This window comes from Procambarus clarkii, chromosome 19 (assembly GCF_040958095.1).
Source record: "Procambarus clarkii isolate CNS0578487 chromosome 19, FALCON_Pclarkii_2.0, whole genome shotgun sequence".
Classification (NCBI taxonomy): Eukaryota; Metazoa; Arthropoda; class Malacostraca; order Decapoda; family Cambaridae; genus Procambarus; species Procambarus clarkii.
The window spans coordinates 1,427,557-1,444,787 of record NC_091168.1 but is presented as its reverse complement, the minus strand read 5'-3'; the positions used below and the strand labels follow the sequence as shown (position 1 = coordinate 1,444,787).

General features: G+C 51.0%; 1 protein-coding gene across 3 annotated transcripts in view; it reads left to right on the top strand.

Annotated features, from left to right (window-relative positions):
- The window catches only part of LOC123749972 (3-galactosyl-N-acetylglucosaminide 4-alpha-L-fucosyltransferase FUT3-like), a 247,895-nt gene that overhangs the window by 116,606 nt on the left and 114,058 nt on the right, over positions 1–17,231 (top strand). For all 3 annotated transcript variants that reach the window (XM_069326910.1, XM_069326909.1, XM_069326911.1), the window contains exons 2-4: positions 2,532–2,616; positions 4,946–5,175; positions 5,520–5,613. In XM_069326910.1, the coding sequence (XP_069183011.1) occupies positions 2,552–2,616; positions 4,946–5,175; positions 5,520–5,613 (389 nt within the window). In that variant the 5' untranslated portion in view covers positions 2,532–2,551. The remainder of the gene's footprint in view (positions 1–2,531; positions 2,617–4,945; positions 5,176–5,519; positions 5,614–17,231) is intronic.

The following is a 17,231-nucleotide window of genomic DNA, read 5'->3' as shown; positions in this document are numbered from 1 at the left end:
AAGATCACCATCAGTGGTGGTGGTCACCATCAGTGGTGATGGTCACCATCAGTGGTGATGGTCACCATCAGTGGTGGTGGTCACCATCAGTGGTGATGGTCACCATCAGTGGTGATGGTCACCATCAGTGGTGATGGTCACCATCAGTGGTGATGGTCACCATCAGTGGTGATGGTCACCATCAGTGGTGATGGTCACCATCAGTGGTGATGGTCACCATCAGTGGTGGTGGTCACCATCAGTGGTGGTGGTCACCATCAGTGGTGATGGTCACCATCAGTGGTGATAGATCACCATCAGTGGTGATGGTCACCATCAGTGGTGATGGTCACCATCAGTGGTGATGGTCACCATCAGTGGTGATGGTCACCATCAGTGGTGATGGTCACCATCAGTGGTGATGGTCACCATCAGTGGTGGTGGTCACCATCAGTGGTGGTGGTCACCATCAGTGGTGGTGGTCACCATCAGTGGTGATGGTCACCATCAGTGGTGAAGATCACCATCAGTGGTGGTGGTCACCATCAGTGGTGATGGTCACCATCAGTGGTGGTGGTCACCATCAGTGGTGATGATCACCATCAGTGGTGATGTTCACCATCAGTGGTGATGGTCACCATCAGTGGTGAAGATCACCAGTGGTGATGGTCACCATCAGTGGTGATGGTCACCATCAGTGGTGGTGGTCACCATCAGTGGTGATGGTCACCATCAGTGGTGAAGATCACCATTAGTGGTGGTGGTCACCATCAGTGGTGATGGTCACCATTAGTGGTGGTGGTCACCATCAGTGGTGATGGTCACCATCAGTGGTGGTGGTCACCATCAGTGGTGATGGTCACCATCAGTGGTGATGGTCACCATCAGTGGTGAAGATCACCATCAGTGGTGGTGGTCACCATCAGTGGTGATGGTCACCATCAGTGGTGATGGTCACCATCAGTGGTGATGGTCACCATCAGTGGTGAAGATCACCATCAGTGGTGATGGTCACCATCAGTGGTGATGGTCACCATCAGTGGTGGTGGTCACCATCAGTGGTGATGGTCACCATCAGTGGTGAAGATCACCATTAGTGGTGGTGGTCACCATCAGTGGTGATGGTCACCATTAGTGGTGGTGGTCACCTCAGTGGTGATGGTCACCATCAGTGGTGGTGGTCACCATCAGTGGTGATGGTCACCATCAGTGGTGATGGTCACCATCAGTGGTGAAGATCACCATCAGTGGTGGTGGTCACCATCAGTGGTGATGGTCACCATCAGTGGTGATGGTCACCATCAGTGGTGATGGTCACCATCAGTGGTGAAGATCACCATCAGTGGTGATGGTCACCATCAGTGGTGATGGTCACCATCAGTGGTGGTGGTCACCATCAGTGGTGATGGTCACCATCAGTGGTGAAGATCACCATTAGTGGTGGTGGTCACCATCAGTGGTGATGGTCACCATTAGTGGTGGTGGTCACCATCAGTGGTGATGGTCACCATCAGTGGTGGTGGTCACCATCAGTGGTGATGGTCACCATCAGTGGTGATGGTCACCATCAGTGGTGAAGATCACCATCAGTGGTGGTGGTCACCATCAGTGGTGATGGTCACCATCAGTGGTGATGGTCACCATCAGTGGTGATGGTCACCATCAGTGGTGAAGATCACCATCAGTGGTGATGGTCACCATCAGTGGTGATGGTCTCCATCAGTGGTGGTGGTCACCATCAGTGGTGATGGTCACCATCAGTGGTGAAGATCACCATTAGTGGTGGTGGTCACCATCAGTGGTGCTGGTCACCATTAGTGGTGGTGGTCACCATCAGTGGTGATGGTCACCATCAGTGGTGGTGGTCACCATCAGTGGTGATGGTCACCATCAGTGGTGGTGGTCACCATCAGTGGTGACCTGTCAGCTTCACACTTGGTCCTCGTGTGGCTGATCACTTCAGGGCGTCTGACCTGACCTGAGATACACTTGAGACGTAACAAACACTGTACACGACTTACGGTGAGATCACCAGGCCTGCTCGGGACCTCACCTCCGTCCCACAGCTCAGTGTTCTCAGACCATCAGTTGTCCATTCCACAGCTCTGTGTCTGCAGGCCAAGAACTTTCCCTTCCACTGTTCAGTATTATCAGGCTCAAAGCTCTTACTCTCACAGCTCAGTGTTTGGAGGCCAAAAGCTCTTACTCTCACAGCTCAGTGTTTGGAGGCCAAAAGCTCTTACTCTCACAGCTCAGTGTTTGGAGGCCAAAAGCTCTTACTCTCACAGTTCAATGAATGCAAGGCAAAAGTTCTTACTCTCACACCTCACTGTTTGCGGGTCAAAAACTCTTACTCCCACTGTTCACTGGTCAAAAGTTCTTACTCTCACAGTTTAGTGATTGCAAGCCAAAAAGCTCTTACTCTCACAGCTCAGTGTTTTCAGGCCAAAAGCTCCCTCTCACACAGCTCGGTTTTTGCAAGCAAATAACTCTCCCACCCTGAGAGAACAAACAGCAACATTGCATTTCCAACACAACATTTTCCGTTGCAGCGCAAGACCGTCTTTACCTGATGAGACCCTGTGAGAGGCCTTGGGTCCGTCGCGGACGACCTGGGGCGGTCCTCCTCCTCCTCAGGTGAGTTAGTTGGTGCCTCTCAACAATATGTATGAAACACTCATGACATTTTAAGTTTTTTTTTGTTAATTAAAGTTCAATGTATTTACTTACATATTTAAATCAGTTCAAAATAATAATAATTTTTAAAATAAATCAGCAAAATTGGAAAAGACAAAGTTGAAGATGGAATAGAAAAATCCAGTATACATAAAGATTGTCAGTCAAAAAGTCTGTATAGGGTTGCTTATACAGGCAGCCTTTTATATACAAAAGGCTGGGTTTTATAGTCACATGTGGCTCCGGAGGTGGCTTGGGGCGTGCAGCCACCCGGGGTTGTGTAGTCACATGTGGCTCCGGAGGTGGCTTGGGGCGGGCAGCCACCCAGGGTTGTGTAGTCACATGTGGCTCCGGAGGTGGCTTGGGGCGGGCAGCCACCCGGGGTTGTGTAGTCACATGTGGCTCCGGAGGTGGCTTGGGGCGGGCAGCCACCCAGGGTTGTGTAGTCACATGTGGCTCCGGAGGTGGCTTGGAGCGGGCAGCCACCCAGGGTTGTGTAGTCACATGTGGCTCCGGAGGTGGCTTGGGGCGGGCAGCCACCCAGGGTTGTGTAGTCACATGTGGCTCCGGAGGTGGCTTGGGGCGGGCAGCCACCCAGGGTTGTGTAGTCACATGTGGCTCCGGAGGTGGCTTGGGGCGGGCAGCCACCCGGGGTTGTGTAGTCACATGTGGCTCCGGAGGCAGCTTGGGGCGTGCAGCCACCCGGGGTTGTGTAGTCACATGTGGCTCCGGAGGCAGCTTGGGGCGGGCAGCCACCCGGGATTGTGTAGTCACATGTGGCTCCGGAGGTAGCTTGGGGCGGGCAGCCACCCGGGGTTGTGTAGTCACATGTGGCTCCGGAGGTGGCTTGGGGCGTGCAGCCACCCGGGGTTGTGTAGTCACATGTGGCTCCGGAGGCAGCTTGGGGCGGGCAGCCACCCGGGGTTGTGTAGTCACATGTGGCTCCGGAGACAGCTTGGGGCGGGCAGCCACCCGGGGTTGTGTAGTCACATGTGGCTCCGGAGGCAGCTTGGGGCGGGCAGCCACCCGGGGTTGTGTAGTCACATGTGGCTCCGGAGGTGTTACGGCCCTCTCGGGACGCAACGGGGTTCTTACTCTGATGTTGTTAGAGGAAGTTGTATCCGACCCCAAGCCAGTAGTGGCTTTCAAGGGATGTGATCCGTGACGCAAGAAACTCAAAGGGGAAGGGAAATAAAGGCAAAAACTTAATATAATATGTTGCCCACCACCAATAAATAATATATAAAAAGATTACACGGGGGAGGGGTATTAACACTATACAAGGGAATCGTCTTCGTACTGAAGGATCGCACAATCGTCTTCTCCTGAAGACTCTGATTCAACTCTCTCGGTGCTGAGTCCTCGGTGCTTTCGTGGCCTCACAACGAATCCTCTGAGAAGTTGAGCCTACCCTGGCCACAGGTCAGCCAAAACACAGGTCCACTGGGGGCACCGCCGTGGAGGCCGTCAACCACACGTCCAGCTGGTCTGCTGGCAGGTTCCGGATCAGCAAGGCTGGTCAGGCCACTCCACGAACGATATAAGGGGAACGCCCTAGACAGGAGCCTCGTGTGACACCACAAATCACTCTCCTGTCCTCAATACCCCAGTGGATGATCGTCTCCAACAGTCGGTCCCGGGTAATCCTTCTACTGCCACTCCACTGGCAGGGTAACACACCACAGTGTTCTTCCGGGGGACGACTTCACAGCTGCTGCAGCAAAGCACAAGGTATGGAGACGGCTGCCTTGGGTAGACTGACTCAACTTCCATCACAGCAGTCCCAGGTCGACTCTGTAAGCAGACACGTCATCAATAACTGGGACACACTAAGGCACCTCACTTACAGGCTCAGACACAAACGCCCACCTATCCACTCCATAGATGGCACTGGTGTCTGAGCACCACCTCACCAGAGGTCAGCAGCGGTTGTGTTGAGCGCTGAACAGGACTGGAAACTGGCCCTCGAGGCCAGTACACGCCGTCCTCACCAGGTGTCGTCGTCCGTTTGGAGGGGGTTTCGGGAGCTGACCCACAGATGGCGCGGTCGTCACTACTCCGGGCTCGGACGCTGGATCCGGGTTCGTAACAGGAGGCATATGTAGCAGGAATAGGGTCAGCAACTATAGAAGTTTCACTCCCACATAACTTTAATAAAATGTGTGTAATTATACGCCATTGTCAGCTTCGACTCAAAGAGCTTCGTGACCGACAGTAAACTTTCGAAGCTCCTTGATAAGTATGTTTTACGACACCATTATGTTACTGGACTGGTATATATTTGTTTCAGTGTGTTCTCCGTGTGTGTGATGGTGGAGTGGTGCTGGGAGGCGAGGACGCCGCTTCTGGCTAGTGAAGGCTCTACGGCAGATGAAGACCTTCTCCTAGCTGGGAATCCTAACCTCTTGTTAGACTTCGATCATCAGCTGCTCTCGGACCTCGACCTGGACCAACTATCACATGTTAATCCGCATTTACTACCAGGTGTAGATCCAGATCTTCTGATAGAAGACTACTCAGGTGTGGATCCTGATCTGTACCTTCTGACTGTAAACCACTCAGGTTTACAGTCAGGAGGATCATGGTTGTCTCATTATGTTACAACATACTTGTCGATAACTCACAGGATGTTTACATTTATCTTCACACTTGGGAAAAAGTCAGTATACAATGAGATGGTTTATCTTGAGATGAGACCAGGATGAGATCTTGGATGCTACTTAATGAACAGAATGGTGAGCCATCACGTTTGTTCACCTTTTGTGCAACTTAATTTATAATCAGAATAGTTTTCAGTTATTTATCTATGCTAGAGTCTCTTCTGCAGCAGATTGTCATTCTGTGATTATTTTGTTGATTTGCAGATGTGGTTGGTGGCTTTAAAGACGAATTCTTCGCCCGGGAGTTGAACGCCTTCAGGGCGGCTTCTGAAGGGTCTTACCCAGTGCCGTCTCAAAGGTGCTTATCCTGGCTTATTTTTAATTTGCTGACTGTATAGATGATGTTAAACCGAAGAAGCGAGCAGAGTTGTGAAGTGAGTGTTCTTCCTGAAGTTTCAAACCAGCTAACATATAAGAAAGATGAAATGGGTAATATTCTAAGCGAGTATTTAATGTCAGCCTTTACTATAGAAGAACACATCAATACACAGACACTTGATTAAAAGTATCGATGTATTGAAAACAACCAGAAAATTAATAGTTACTAAAAAAAGAAGTTAGTAACTAAATATAAAATGTAGAGCGAAGTAGCGGGTCAGTGGTTCCTCAATGGAGAGTTAGTGGTTCAGTGGTTCCTCAAACCACTCAAACTGACCATCTAACCCAAGGCTCTGGAGAGTGGCGAATATGATCCCTGTTGTTAAAGAGTTGGATAGATAGGCATCAACTTACCTCCCAATTATTATAACATTACATATTTGCTGTGATAACAGCAAATCTCTTTTATATTCAGCTCCCGTCCCATCACAAATCCTTAATCTCCCAAGTACTTTATAGTCGTAACAGCTTGGCACGTTCTCCTGATAACTCTCTCCCTCAAAAAGTGTATATTAATTAAAGATTCACGACATGGCTTAAAAGGATTACCATGTTCAAAGCAGCAAACGGTGAGAATTACATTGTTGGCAGATGCGAATGATATGTGGGAGGAAGATTGGCAGGATGTGTGGGAGGTAGATGTGCAGGATGTGAGGAGAGGAAGATTGGCAGGATGTGTGGGAGGTAGATGTGCAGGATGTGAGGAGAGGAAGATTGGCAGGATATGTGGGAGGTAGATGTGCAGGATGTGAGGGGAGGAAGATTGGCAGGATGTGTGGGAGGTAGATGTGCAGGATGTGAGGGGAGGAAGATTGGCAGGATGTGTGGAAGGTAGATGTGCAGGATGTGAGGGGAGGAAGATTGGCAGGATGTGTGGGAGGTAGATGTGCAGGATGTAAGGGGAGGGAGATGGGCAGGATGTGTGGGAGGTAGATGGGCAGGATGTGTGGGAAGGAGATGGGCGGGATGTGTGGGAGGGAGATGGGCAGGATGTGTGCGAGGGAGATGGGCAGGATATGTGGGAGTGAGATAGGCAGGATGTGTGGGAGTGAGATGGGCGGGATGTGTGGGAGGGAGAGGGGTGTGCAGGCGGGAGACTGGGAGTGGGTGACTGTGTGGGACGACTGAGAGAGCGCAAGTGTGGGAGACAAGGCAGGTCTGAGTGGACACAAAGGGAGAGCATGTGAAGATATTTACAGTGAAGACCAAGGTGTATAAATACAATGGTTACAGTGATGTGGCGAGAGTGGGAAGGTGTTAAGCAGTGTGTGAAGGGACTGTGTTGGGGAAGATCGGGTGCTAGGACATTGTGATGCTGTGGGTTGTGAGTGGGATGTTGATAGGGAGGATATGTACGTCGAGAAACGCCTTAGGTGGTGTGTTGGGAGGCTGGTTTTCTTGGGTTGGAACAGGAGGTGGGGAGGTGTTGGAGAAGACAGACACTGTGTGTGTTGGAGAGAGGTATATGTAAGGGAGACCTGTAGATGTGTGTGGGGGAGACCTGTAAGTGTGTGTGTGGGAGACCTGTAAGTGTGTGTGGGAGACCAGTAAGTGTGTGTGTGGAGACCAGTAAGTGTGTGTGTGAGAGACCTGTAAGTGTGTGTACGGGAGATCTGTAGGTGTATAGAGGGAAGACCTGTAGTGTGTGTGGGAGACCAGTAAGTGTGTGTGTGGAGACCAGTAAGTGTGTGTGTGGGAGACCTGTCAGTGTGTGTAGGAGACCTGTAAGTGTGTGAGAGAGACATGTAAGCATGTGTGGGAGACCTGTAAGTGTGTGGGGAGAGAACTGAAAGTGTGTGTGGGAGAGACCTGTAAGTGTGTGTTGAAGACCTGTAAATGTGTGTTGAAGAACTGTAAGTGTGTGGGGGAGACCGGTAAGTGTGCGTGGGAGACCTGTAAGTGTGTGTGGGAAACCTGTAAGTGTGTGCGGGAGACCTGTAAATGTGTGTGGGAACCCTGTAAGTGTGTGTGGGAGACCTGTGAGTGTATGTGGGGGAGACCTGTAAGTGTGTGTGGGGGATACCAGTAAGTGTGTGTGGGAGACCTGTAAGTGTGTGTGGGGGAGACCTGTAAGTGTGTGGGGAGACCTGTAAGTGTGTGGAGGGAAGACCTGTAAGTGTGTGGAGGGAAGACCTGTAAGTGTGTGTGGGAGGCCTGTAAGTGTGTGTTGACGACCTGTAAGTGTGTGTTAAAGACCTGTAAGTGTGTGTGTGGGGAGACCTGTAAGTGTGTGGGGGGGAGACATGTAAGTGTGCGTGGGAGCCCTGTAAGTGTGTGTGGGAGACCTGTGAGTGTGTGTGGGGGAGACCTGTAAGTGTGTGTGGGGGATACCTGTAAGTGTGTGTGGGAGACCTGAGAGTGTGTGTGGGGGAGAACTGTAAGTGTGTGTGGAGGAGACCTGTAAGTGTGTGTCGGGGAGACCTGTAAGTGTGTGTGGTATACCTGTAAGTGTGTGTGGGAGAGACCTGTAAGTGTGTGTGGGGGAGACCTGTAAGTGTGTGGGGAGACCTGTAAGTGTGTGGAGGGAAGACCTGTAAGTGTGTGTGGGAGACCTGTAAGTGTGTGTTGAAGACCTGTAAGTGTGTGGGGAGACCTGTAAGTGTGTGGAGGGAAGACCTATAAGTGTGTGTGGGAGACCTGTAAGTGTGTGTGGGAGACCTCTAAGTATGTGTGGGAGAGACCTATAAGTGTGTGTGGGAGACCTGTAAGTGTGTGAGAGGAGACCTATAAGTGTGTGTGGGGGAGACCTGTAAGTGTGTGTGTGGAGGAAACCTGTAAGTGTGTGTGAGGGAGACCTGTAAGTGTGTGTGGGAGAGATCTATAAGTGTGTGTGGGAGACCCGTAAGTGTGTGTGGGAGACCTGTAAGTATGTGTGAGAGACAACAGTAAGTGTGTGTGGGGGAGACCTGTAAGTGTATGGGGGAGACATGTAAGGATGTGAGGAAGACCTGTAAGTGTGTGTGAGGGGAGACCTGTAAGTGTGTGGTGGGAGAACTGAAAGTGTGTGTGGGAGAGACCTATAAGGGTGTGTGGGAGACCTGTAAGTGTGTGGGAGACCTATAAGTGTGTGCGGGAGACCTGTAAGTGTGTGAGGGGGAGAACTGAAAGTGTGTGGGAGAGAACTGTAGGTGTTTGTGGGAGAAACCTGTAGAAATTTGTTGGTGAGACTTGTAGATGTGTGTGGGGGAGACCTGTATGTGTGTGTTGGGGAGACCTGAAAGTGTGTGTTGGGGATACCTGTAAGTGTATGTGGGAGAGACCTGAAAGTGTGTGTGGGGGTGACCTGTAGGTGTGTGTTGGGGAGATCTAAATTGTGTGTGGGAGAGATCTGTAAGTGTGTGTGAGAGACCTGTAAATGTGTGGGGGAGACCTGTAAGTGTGTGTGGAAGACCTGTAAGTGTGGGGGGGGAAACTGAAAGTGTGTGTGGGAGTCACCTGTAAGTGTGTGTGAGAGAGACCTGAAAGTGTGTGTGGGGAAGACCTGAAAGTGTGTGTGGGAGAGACCTGTAAGTGTGTGTGTTAGGGAGACCTCTATGTGTATGTGGGGGGACCTGTAAGAGTGTGTGTGGGGGGGAGACCTGTAAGTGTGTGGGGGAGACCTGAAAGTGTGTGGGGGAGACCTGTAAGTGTGTGTGGGGGAGAATTGTAAGTGAGTGTTTGCTGGAGACCTGTAAGTGTGTGTGTGGGAGACCTGTAAGTGTGTGGGGGAGACCTGTAAGTGTGTGTGTGGGAGACCTGTAAGTGTGTGTCGGAGAGACCTGTAAGTGTGTGTGGGAGACCTGTGAGTGTATGTGGGGGAGACCTGTAAGTGTGTGTGGGGGATACCTGTAAGTGTGTGTGGGAGACCTGTAAGTGTGTGTGGGGGAGACCTGTAAGTGTGTGTGGGGGAGACCTGTAAGTGTGTGGGGAGACCTGTAAGTGTGTTGAGGGAAAACCTGTAAGTGTGTGTGGGAGACCTGTAAGTGTGTGTTGACGACCTGTAAGTGTGTGTTAAAGACCTGTAAGTGTGTGTGTGGGGAGACCTGTAAGTGTGTGGGGGGGAGACATGTAATTGTGCGTTGGAGCCCTGTAAGTGTGTGTAGGAGACCTGTGAGTGTGTGTGGGGGAGACCTGTAAGTGTGTGGGAGGATACCTGTAAGTGTGTGGGGGAGATCTGTAAGTGTGTGTGGGGGAGACCTGTAAGTGTGTGTCGGAGTGATCTGTAAGTGTGTGTGGTATACCTGTAAGTGTGTGTGGGAAAGACCTGTAAGAGTGTGTGGGGGAGACCTGTAAGTGTGTGGGGAGACCTGTAAGTGTGTGGAGGGAAGACCTGTAAGTGTGTGTGGGAGACCTGTAAATGTGTGTTGAAGACCTGTAAGTGTGTGGGGGGAGAGACCTGTAAGTGTGTGGGGAGACCTGTAAGTGTGTGGAGGAAAGACCTATAAGTGTGTGTGGGAGACCTGTAAGTGTGTGTGGGAGACCTGTAAGTATGTGTGGCAGAGACCTATAAGTGTGTGTGGGAGACCTGTAAGTGTGTGTGGGGAGACCTGTAAGTATGTGTGAGAGACACCAGTAAGTGTGTGTGGGGGAGACCTGTAAGTGTATGGGGGAGACATGTAAGGATGTGAGGAAGACCTGTAAGTGTGTGTGAGGGGAGACCTGTAAGTGTGTGGTGGGAGAACTGAAAGTGTGTGTGGGAGAGACCTATAAGTGTGTGCGGGAGACCTGTAAGTGTGTGGGGGGGGGAGAACTGAAAGTGTGTGTGGGAGAGAACTGTAGGTGTTTGTGGGAGAAACCTGTTGAAATTTGTTGGTGAGACCTGTAGATGTGTGTGGGGGAGACCTGTATGTGTGTGTGGGGGAGACCTGAAAGTGTGTGTTGGGGATACCTGTAAGTGTATGTGGGAGAGACCTGAAAGTGTGTGTGGGGGAGACCTGTAGGTGTGTGTTGGGGAGATCTAAATTGTGTGTGGGAGAGATCTGTAAGTGTGTGTGAGAGACCTGTAAATGTGTGGGGGAGACCTGTAAGTGTGTGTGGAAGACCTGTAAGTGTGGGGGGGGGAAACTGAAAGTGTGTGTGGGAGTGACCTGTAAGTGTGTGTGAGAGAGACCTGAAAGTGTGTGTGGGGAAGACCTGAAAGTGTGTGTGGGAGAGACCTGTAAGTGTGTGTGTTAGGGAGACCTGTATGTGTATGTGGGGGGACCTGTAAGTGTGTGTGTGTGGGGGAGACCTATAAGTGTGTGGGGGAGACCTGTAAGTGTGTGGGGGAGACTTGTAAGTGAGTGTTTGGTGGAGACCTGTAAGTGTGTGTGGGAGACCTGTAAGTGTGTGGGGGACACCTGTAAGTGTGTGTGTGGGAGACCTGTAAGTGTGTGTCGGAGAGACCTGTAAGTGTGAGTGGGAGACCTGTAAGTGTGTGTGGGAGAGACCTGTAAGTGTGTGTGGGAGACCTGTAAGTGTGTGTTTGAAACCTGTAAGTGTGTGTTTGGGGGAGACCTGTAAGTGTGTTTGGGGGACCTGTAAGTGTGTGTGTAAGGCAGACGTGTAAGTGTGTGTGGGAGACCTGTTAGTGTGTGTGTGGGAGACCTATAAGTGTGTGTGGGAGACCTGTAAGTGTGTGAGAGGAGACCTCTAAGTGTGTGTGGGGGAGACCTGTAAGTGTGTGTGGGAGAGATCTATAAGAGTGTGTGGGAGACCGGTAAGTGTGTGTGGGAGACCTGTAAGTATGTGTGAAAGACACCAGTAAGTGTGTGTGGGGGAGACCTGTACGTAAGTGGGGGAGACCTGTAAGTGTATGTGGGAGACATGTAAGTATGTGTGGATGACCTGTAAGTGTGTATGTGGAAGACCTGTAAGTGTGTATGTGGAAGACCTGTAAGTGTGTGTGTGAGGGGAGACCTGTAAGTGTGTGGTGGGAGAACTGAAAGTGTGTGTGGGAGAGACCTGTAAGGGTGTGTGGGAGACCTGTAAGGGTGTGGGGAGACCTGTAAGTGTGTGTGAAGGACCTGTAACTGTTTGTGGGAGATCTGTAAGTGTGTGTGGGAGACCTATAAGTGTGTGCAGGAGACCTGTAAGTGTGTGGGGGAGAACTGAAAGTGTGTGTGGGAGAGAACTGTAGGTGTTTGTGGGACAAACCTGTAGAAATTTGTGGGTAAGACGTGTAGGTGTGTGTGGGGGAGACCTGTAAGTGTGTTTGGGGGAGACCTGAAAGTGTGTGTTGGGGATTCCTGCAAGTGTATGTGGGAGAGACCTGAAAGTGTGTGTTGGGGATACCTGTAAGTGTATTTGGGAGAGACCTGAAAGTGTGTGTGGGGGAGACCTGTAGGTGTGTGTTGGGAAGATCTTTAAGTGTGTGTGGAAGAGATCTGTAAGTGTGTGGGAGAGACCTGTAAAGGTGTGGGGGGAGACCTGTTAGTGTGTGTGGAAGACCTGTAAGTGTGTGTGGGAGACCACTAAGCGTGTGTGGGAGATCTGTAAGTGTGTGTGGGAGACCTGTAAGTGTGTGTGGGAGACCTGTAAGTGTGGGGGTGGGAAACTGAAAGTGTGTGTGGGAGTGACCTGTAAGTATGTGTGGGAGAGACCTGAAAGTGTGTGTGGGGAAGACCTGAAATGTGTGTGGGAGAGACCTGTAAGTGTGAGTGTTAGGGAGACCTGTATGTGTATGTGGGAGGACCTGTAAGTGTGTGTGGGGGAGACCTGTAAGTGTGTGGGGGAGACCTGTAAGTGAGTGTGTGGGAGACCTGTAAGTGTGTGTCGGAGAGACCTATAAGTGTGTGTCGGAGAGACCTGTAAGTGTGTGTGGGAGACCTGTAAGTGTGTGTGGGAGAGACCTGTAAGTGTGTGTGGGAGACCTGTAAATGTGTGTGGGAAACCTGTAAGTGTGTGTTTGGGGGAGACCTGTAAGTGTGGTTTGGGGGATCTGTAAATGAGTGTTAGGGAGACCTGTAAGTGTGTGTGGGAGACGTGTTAGTGTGTGTGTGGGAGACCTATAAGTGTGTGTGGGAGACCTGTGGGTGTGTGAGATGATACCTATAAGTGTGTGTGTTGGGGAGACCTGTAAGTGTGTGTGGGGGAGACCTGGAAGTGTGTGTGGGAGAGATCAATAAGTGAGTGTGGGAGACCGGTAAGTGTGTGTGGGAGACCTGTAAGTGTGTGTGGGAGACCTGTAGGTGTGTGTTGAAGACCTGTGTGTGTTAAAGACCTGTAAGTGTGTGTGTGGGGAGACCTGTAAGTGTGTGGCGGGGAGACATGTAAGTGTGCGTGTTAGAACTGTAAATGTGTGTGGGAGCCCTGTAAGTGTGTGTGGGAGCCCTGTAAGTGTGTGTGGGAGACCTGTAAGTGTATGTGGGGGAGACCTGTAAGTGTGTGTGGGGGATACCTGTAAGTGTGTGTGGGAGACCTGTAAGTGTGTGTGGGGGAGACCTGTAAGTGTGTGTGGGGGAGACCTGTAAGTGTGTGGGGAGACCTGTAAGTGTGTGGAGGGAAGACCTGTAAGTGTGTGTGGGAGACCTGTAAGTGCGTGTTGACGACCTGTAAGTGTGTGTTAAAGACCTGTAAGTGTGTGTGTGGGGAGACCTGTAAGTGTGTGGGGGGATACCTGTAAGTGTGTGTGGGAGACCTGAGAGTGTGTGTGGGGGAGACCTGTAAGTGTGTTGGGAGACCTGTAAGTGTGTGTGGGAGACCTGAGAGTGTGTGTGGGGGACACCTGTAAGTGTGTGTGGGGGAGACCTGTAAGTGTGTGTCGGGGTGACCTGTATGTGTGTGTGGTATACCTGTAAGTGTGTGTGGGAGAGACCTGTAAGTGTGTGTGGGGTAGACCTGTAAGTGTGTGGGGAGACCTGTATGTGTGTGGAGGGAAGACCTGTAAGTGTGTGTGGGAGACCTGTAAGTGTGTGTTGAAGACCTGTAAGTGTGTGGGGGGAGAGACCTGTAAGTGTGTGGGGAGACCTGTAAGTGTGTGGAGGGAAGACCTATAAGTGTGTGTGGGAGACCTGTAAGTGTGTGTGGGAGACCTGTATGTGTGGGAGAGACCTAAAAGTGTGTGTTGGAGACCTGTAAGTGTGTGAGAGGAGAGCTATAAGTGTGTGTGGGGGAGACCTGTAAGTGTGTGTGTGGAGGAGACCTGTAAGTGTGTGTGAGGGAGACCTGTAAGTGTGTGTGGGAGAGATCTATAAGTGTGTGTGGGAGACCCGTAAGTGTGTGTGGGAGACCTGTAAGTATGTGTGAGAGACACCAGTAAGTGTGTGTGGGGGAGATCTGTAAGTGTATGGGGGAGACATGTAAGGATATGAGGAAGACCTGTAAGTGTGTGTGAGGGGAGACCTGTAAGTGTGTGGTGGGAGAACTGAAAGTGTGTGTGGGAGAGACCTATAAGGGTGTGTGGGAGACCTGTTAGTGTGTGGGAGACCTAAAAGTGTGTGCGGGAGACCTGTAAGTGTGTGGGGGGGAGAACTGAAAGTGTGTGTGGGAGAGAACTGTAGGTGTTTGTGGGAGAAACCTGTAGAAATTTGTTGGTGAGACCTGTAGATGTGTGTGGGGGAGACCTGTAAGTGTGTGTGGGGGAGACCTGAAAGTGTGTGTTGGGGATACCTGTAAGTGTATGTGGGAGAGACCTGAAAGTGTGTGTGGGGGAGACCTGTAGGTGTGTGTTGGGGAGATCTAAATTGTGTGTGGGAGAGATCTGTAAGTGTGTATAAGAGACCTGTAAATGTGTGGGGGAGACCTGTAAGTGTGTGTGGGAGTGACCTGTAAGTGTGTGTGAGAGAGACCTGAAAGTGTGTGTGGGGAAGACCTGAAAGTGTGTGTGGGAGAGACCTGTAAGTGTGTATGTTAGGCAGACCTGTATGTGTATGTGGGGGGACCTGTAAGTGTGTGTGTGGGGGGGAGACCTGTAAGTGAGTGGGGTAGACTTGTAAGTGTGTGGGGGAGACTTGTAAGTGAGTGTTTGGTGGAGACCTGTAAATGTGTGTGGGAGACCTGTAAGTGTGTAGGGGAGACCTGTAAGTGTGTGTGTGGGAGACCTGTAAGTGTGTGTCGGAGAGACCTGTAAGTGTGTGTGGGAGACCTCTGAGTGTATGTGGGGGAGACCTGTAAGTGTGTGTGGGGGATACCTGTAAGTGTGTGTGGGAGACCTGTAAGTGTGTGTGGGGGAGACCTGTAAGTGTGTGTGGGGGGAGACCTGTAAGTGTGTGGGGAGAGACCTGAAAGTGTGTGTGGGGGAGACCTGTAGGTGTGTGTTGGGGAGATCTAAATTGTGTGTGGGAGAGATCTGTAAGTGTGTATAAGAGACCTGTAAGTGTGGGGGGGAGAAACTGAAAGTGTGTGTGGGAGTGACCTGTAAGTGTGTGTGAGAGAGACCTGAAAGTGTGTGTGGGGAAGACCTGAAAGTGTGTGTGGGAGAGACCTGTAAGTGTGTATGTTAGGCAGACCTGTATGTGTATGTGGGGGGACCTGTAAGTGTGTGTGTGGGGGGGAGACCTGTAAGTGAGTGGGGTAGACTTGTAAGTGTGTGGGGGAGACTTGTAAGTGAGTGTTTGGTGGAGACCTGTAAATGTGTGTGGGAGACCTGTAAGTGTGTAGGGGAGACCTGTAAGTGTGTGTGTGGGAGACCTGTAAGTGTGTGTCGGAGAGACCTGTAAGTGTGTGTGGGAGACCTCTGAGTGTATGTGGGGGAGACCTGTAAGTGTGTGTGGGGGATACCTGTAAGTGTGTGTGGGAGACCTGTAAGTGTGTGTGGGGGAGACCTGTAAGTGTGTGTGGGGGGAGACCTGTAAGTGTGTGGGGAGACCTGTAAGTGTGTGGAGGGAAGACCTGTAAGTGTGTGTGAGGGAGACCTGTAAGTGTGTGTGGGAGAGATCTATAAGTGTGTGTGGGAGACCCGTAAATGTGTGTGGGAGACCTGTAAGTATGTGTGAGAGACACCAGTAAGTGTGTGTGGGGGAGACCTGTAAGTGTATGGGGGAGACATGTAAGGATGTGAGGAAGACCTGTAAGTGTGTGTGAGGGGAGACCTGTAAGTGTGTGGTGGGAGAACTGAAAGTGTGTGTGGGAGACTACTAAGCGTGTGTTGGAGACCTGTAAGTGTGTGTGGGAGACCTGTAAATGTGTGTGGGAGACCTGTAAGTGTGGGGTGGGAAACTGAAAGTGTGTGTGGGAGTGACCTGTAAGTGTGTGTGGGAGAGACCTGAAAGTGTGTGTGGGGAAAACCTGAAATGTGTGTGGGAGAGACTTGTAAGTGTGAGTGTTAGGGAGACCTGTATGTGTATGTGGGGGGACCTGTAAGTGTGTGTGTGGGAGACCTGTAAGTGTGTGGGGGAGACCTGTAAGTGAGTGTTTGGTGGAGACCTGTAAGTGTGTGTGGGAGACCTGTAAGTGTGTGGGGGAGACCTGTAAATGTGTGTGTGGGAGACCTGTAAGTGTGTATCGGAGAGACCTATAAGTGTGTGTCGGAGAGACCTGTAAATGTGTGTGTGGGAGACCTTTAAGTGTGTGTGGGAGAGACTTGTAAGTGTGTGTGGGAGACCTGTAAATGTGTGTGGGAAACCTGTAAGTGTGTGTTTGGGGGAGACCTGTAAGTGTGTTTGGGGGATCTGTAAATGAGTGTTGGGGAGACCTGTAAGTGTGTGTGGGAGACCTGTAAGTGTGTGTGTGGGAGACTTATAAGTGTGTGTGGGAGACCTGTAAGTGTGTGAGATGAGACCTATAAGTGTATGTGAGGGAGACCTGTGAGTGTGTGTGTTGGGGAGACCTGTACGTGTGTGTGGGGGAGACCTGTAAGTGTGTGTGGGAGAGATCTATAAGTGAGTGTGGGAGACCGGTAAGTGTGTGTGGGAGACCTGTAAGTGTGTGTGGGAGACCTGTAGGTGTGTGTTGAAGACCTGTGTGTGTTAAAGACCTATAAGTGTGTGTGTGGGGAGACCTGTAAGTGTGTGGCGGAGAGACATGTAAGTAAGCGTGGGAGACCTGAAAATGTGTGTGGGAGCCCTGTAAGTGTGTGTGGGAGACCTGTGAGTGTGTGTGGGGGATACCTGTAAGTGTGTGTGGGAGACCAGTAAGTGTGTGTGGGGGATACCTGTAAGTGTGTGTGGGAGACCTGTAAGTGTGTGTGGGGGAGACCTGTAAGTGTGTGGGGGGAGAGACCTGTAAGTGTGTGGGGAGACCTGTAAGTGTGTGGAGGGAAGACCTGTAAGTGTGTGTGGGAAACCTGTAAGTGTGTGTTGAAGACCTGTAAGTGTGTGGGGGGAAAGACCTATAAGTGTGGGTGGGGGAGACCTGTAAGTGTGTGTTGGGGAAACTTGAAGGTGTGTGTGGGAGACCTGTAAGTGTGTGTGGGAGACCTGTAGGTATGTGTGGAAGAGACCTATAAGTGTGTGTGGGAGACCTGTAAGTGTGTGAGAGGAGACCTATAAGTGTGTGGGGGGGGAGACCTGTAAGTGTGTGTGTGGAGGAGACCTGTAAGTGTGTGTGGGGAGACCTGTAAGTGTTTGTGGGAGAGATCTATAAGTGTGTGTGGGAGACCCGTAAGTGTGTGTGGGAGACCTGTAAGTATGTGTGAGAGAC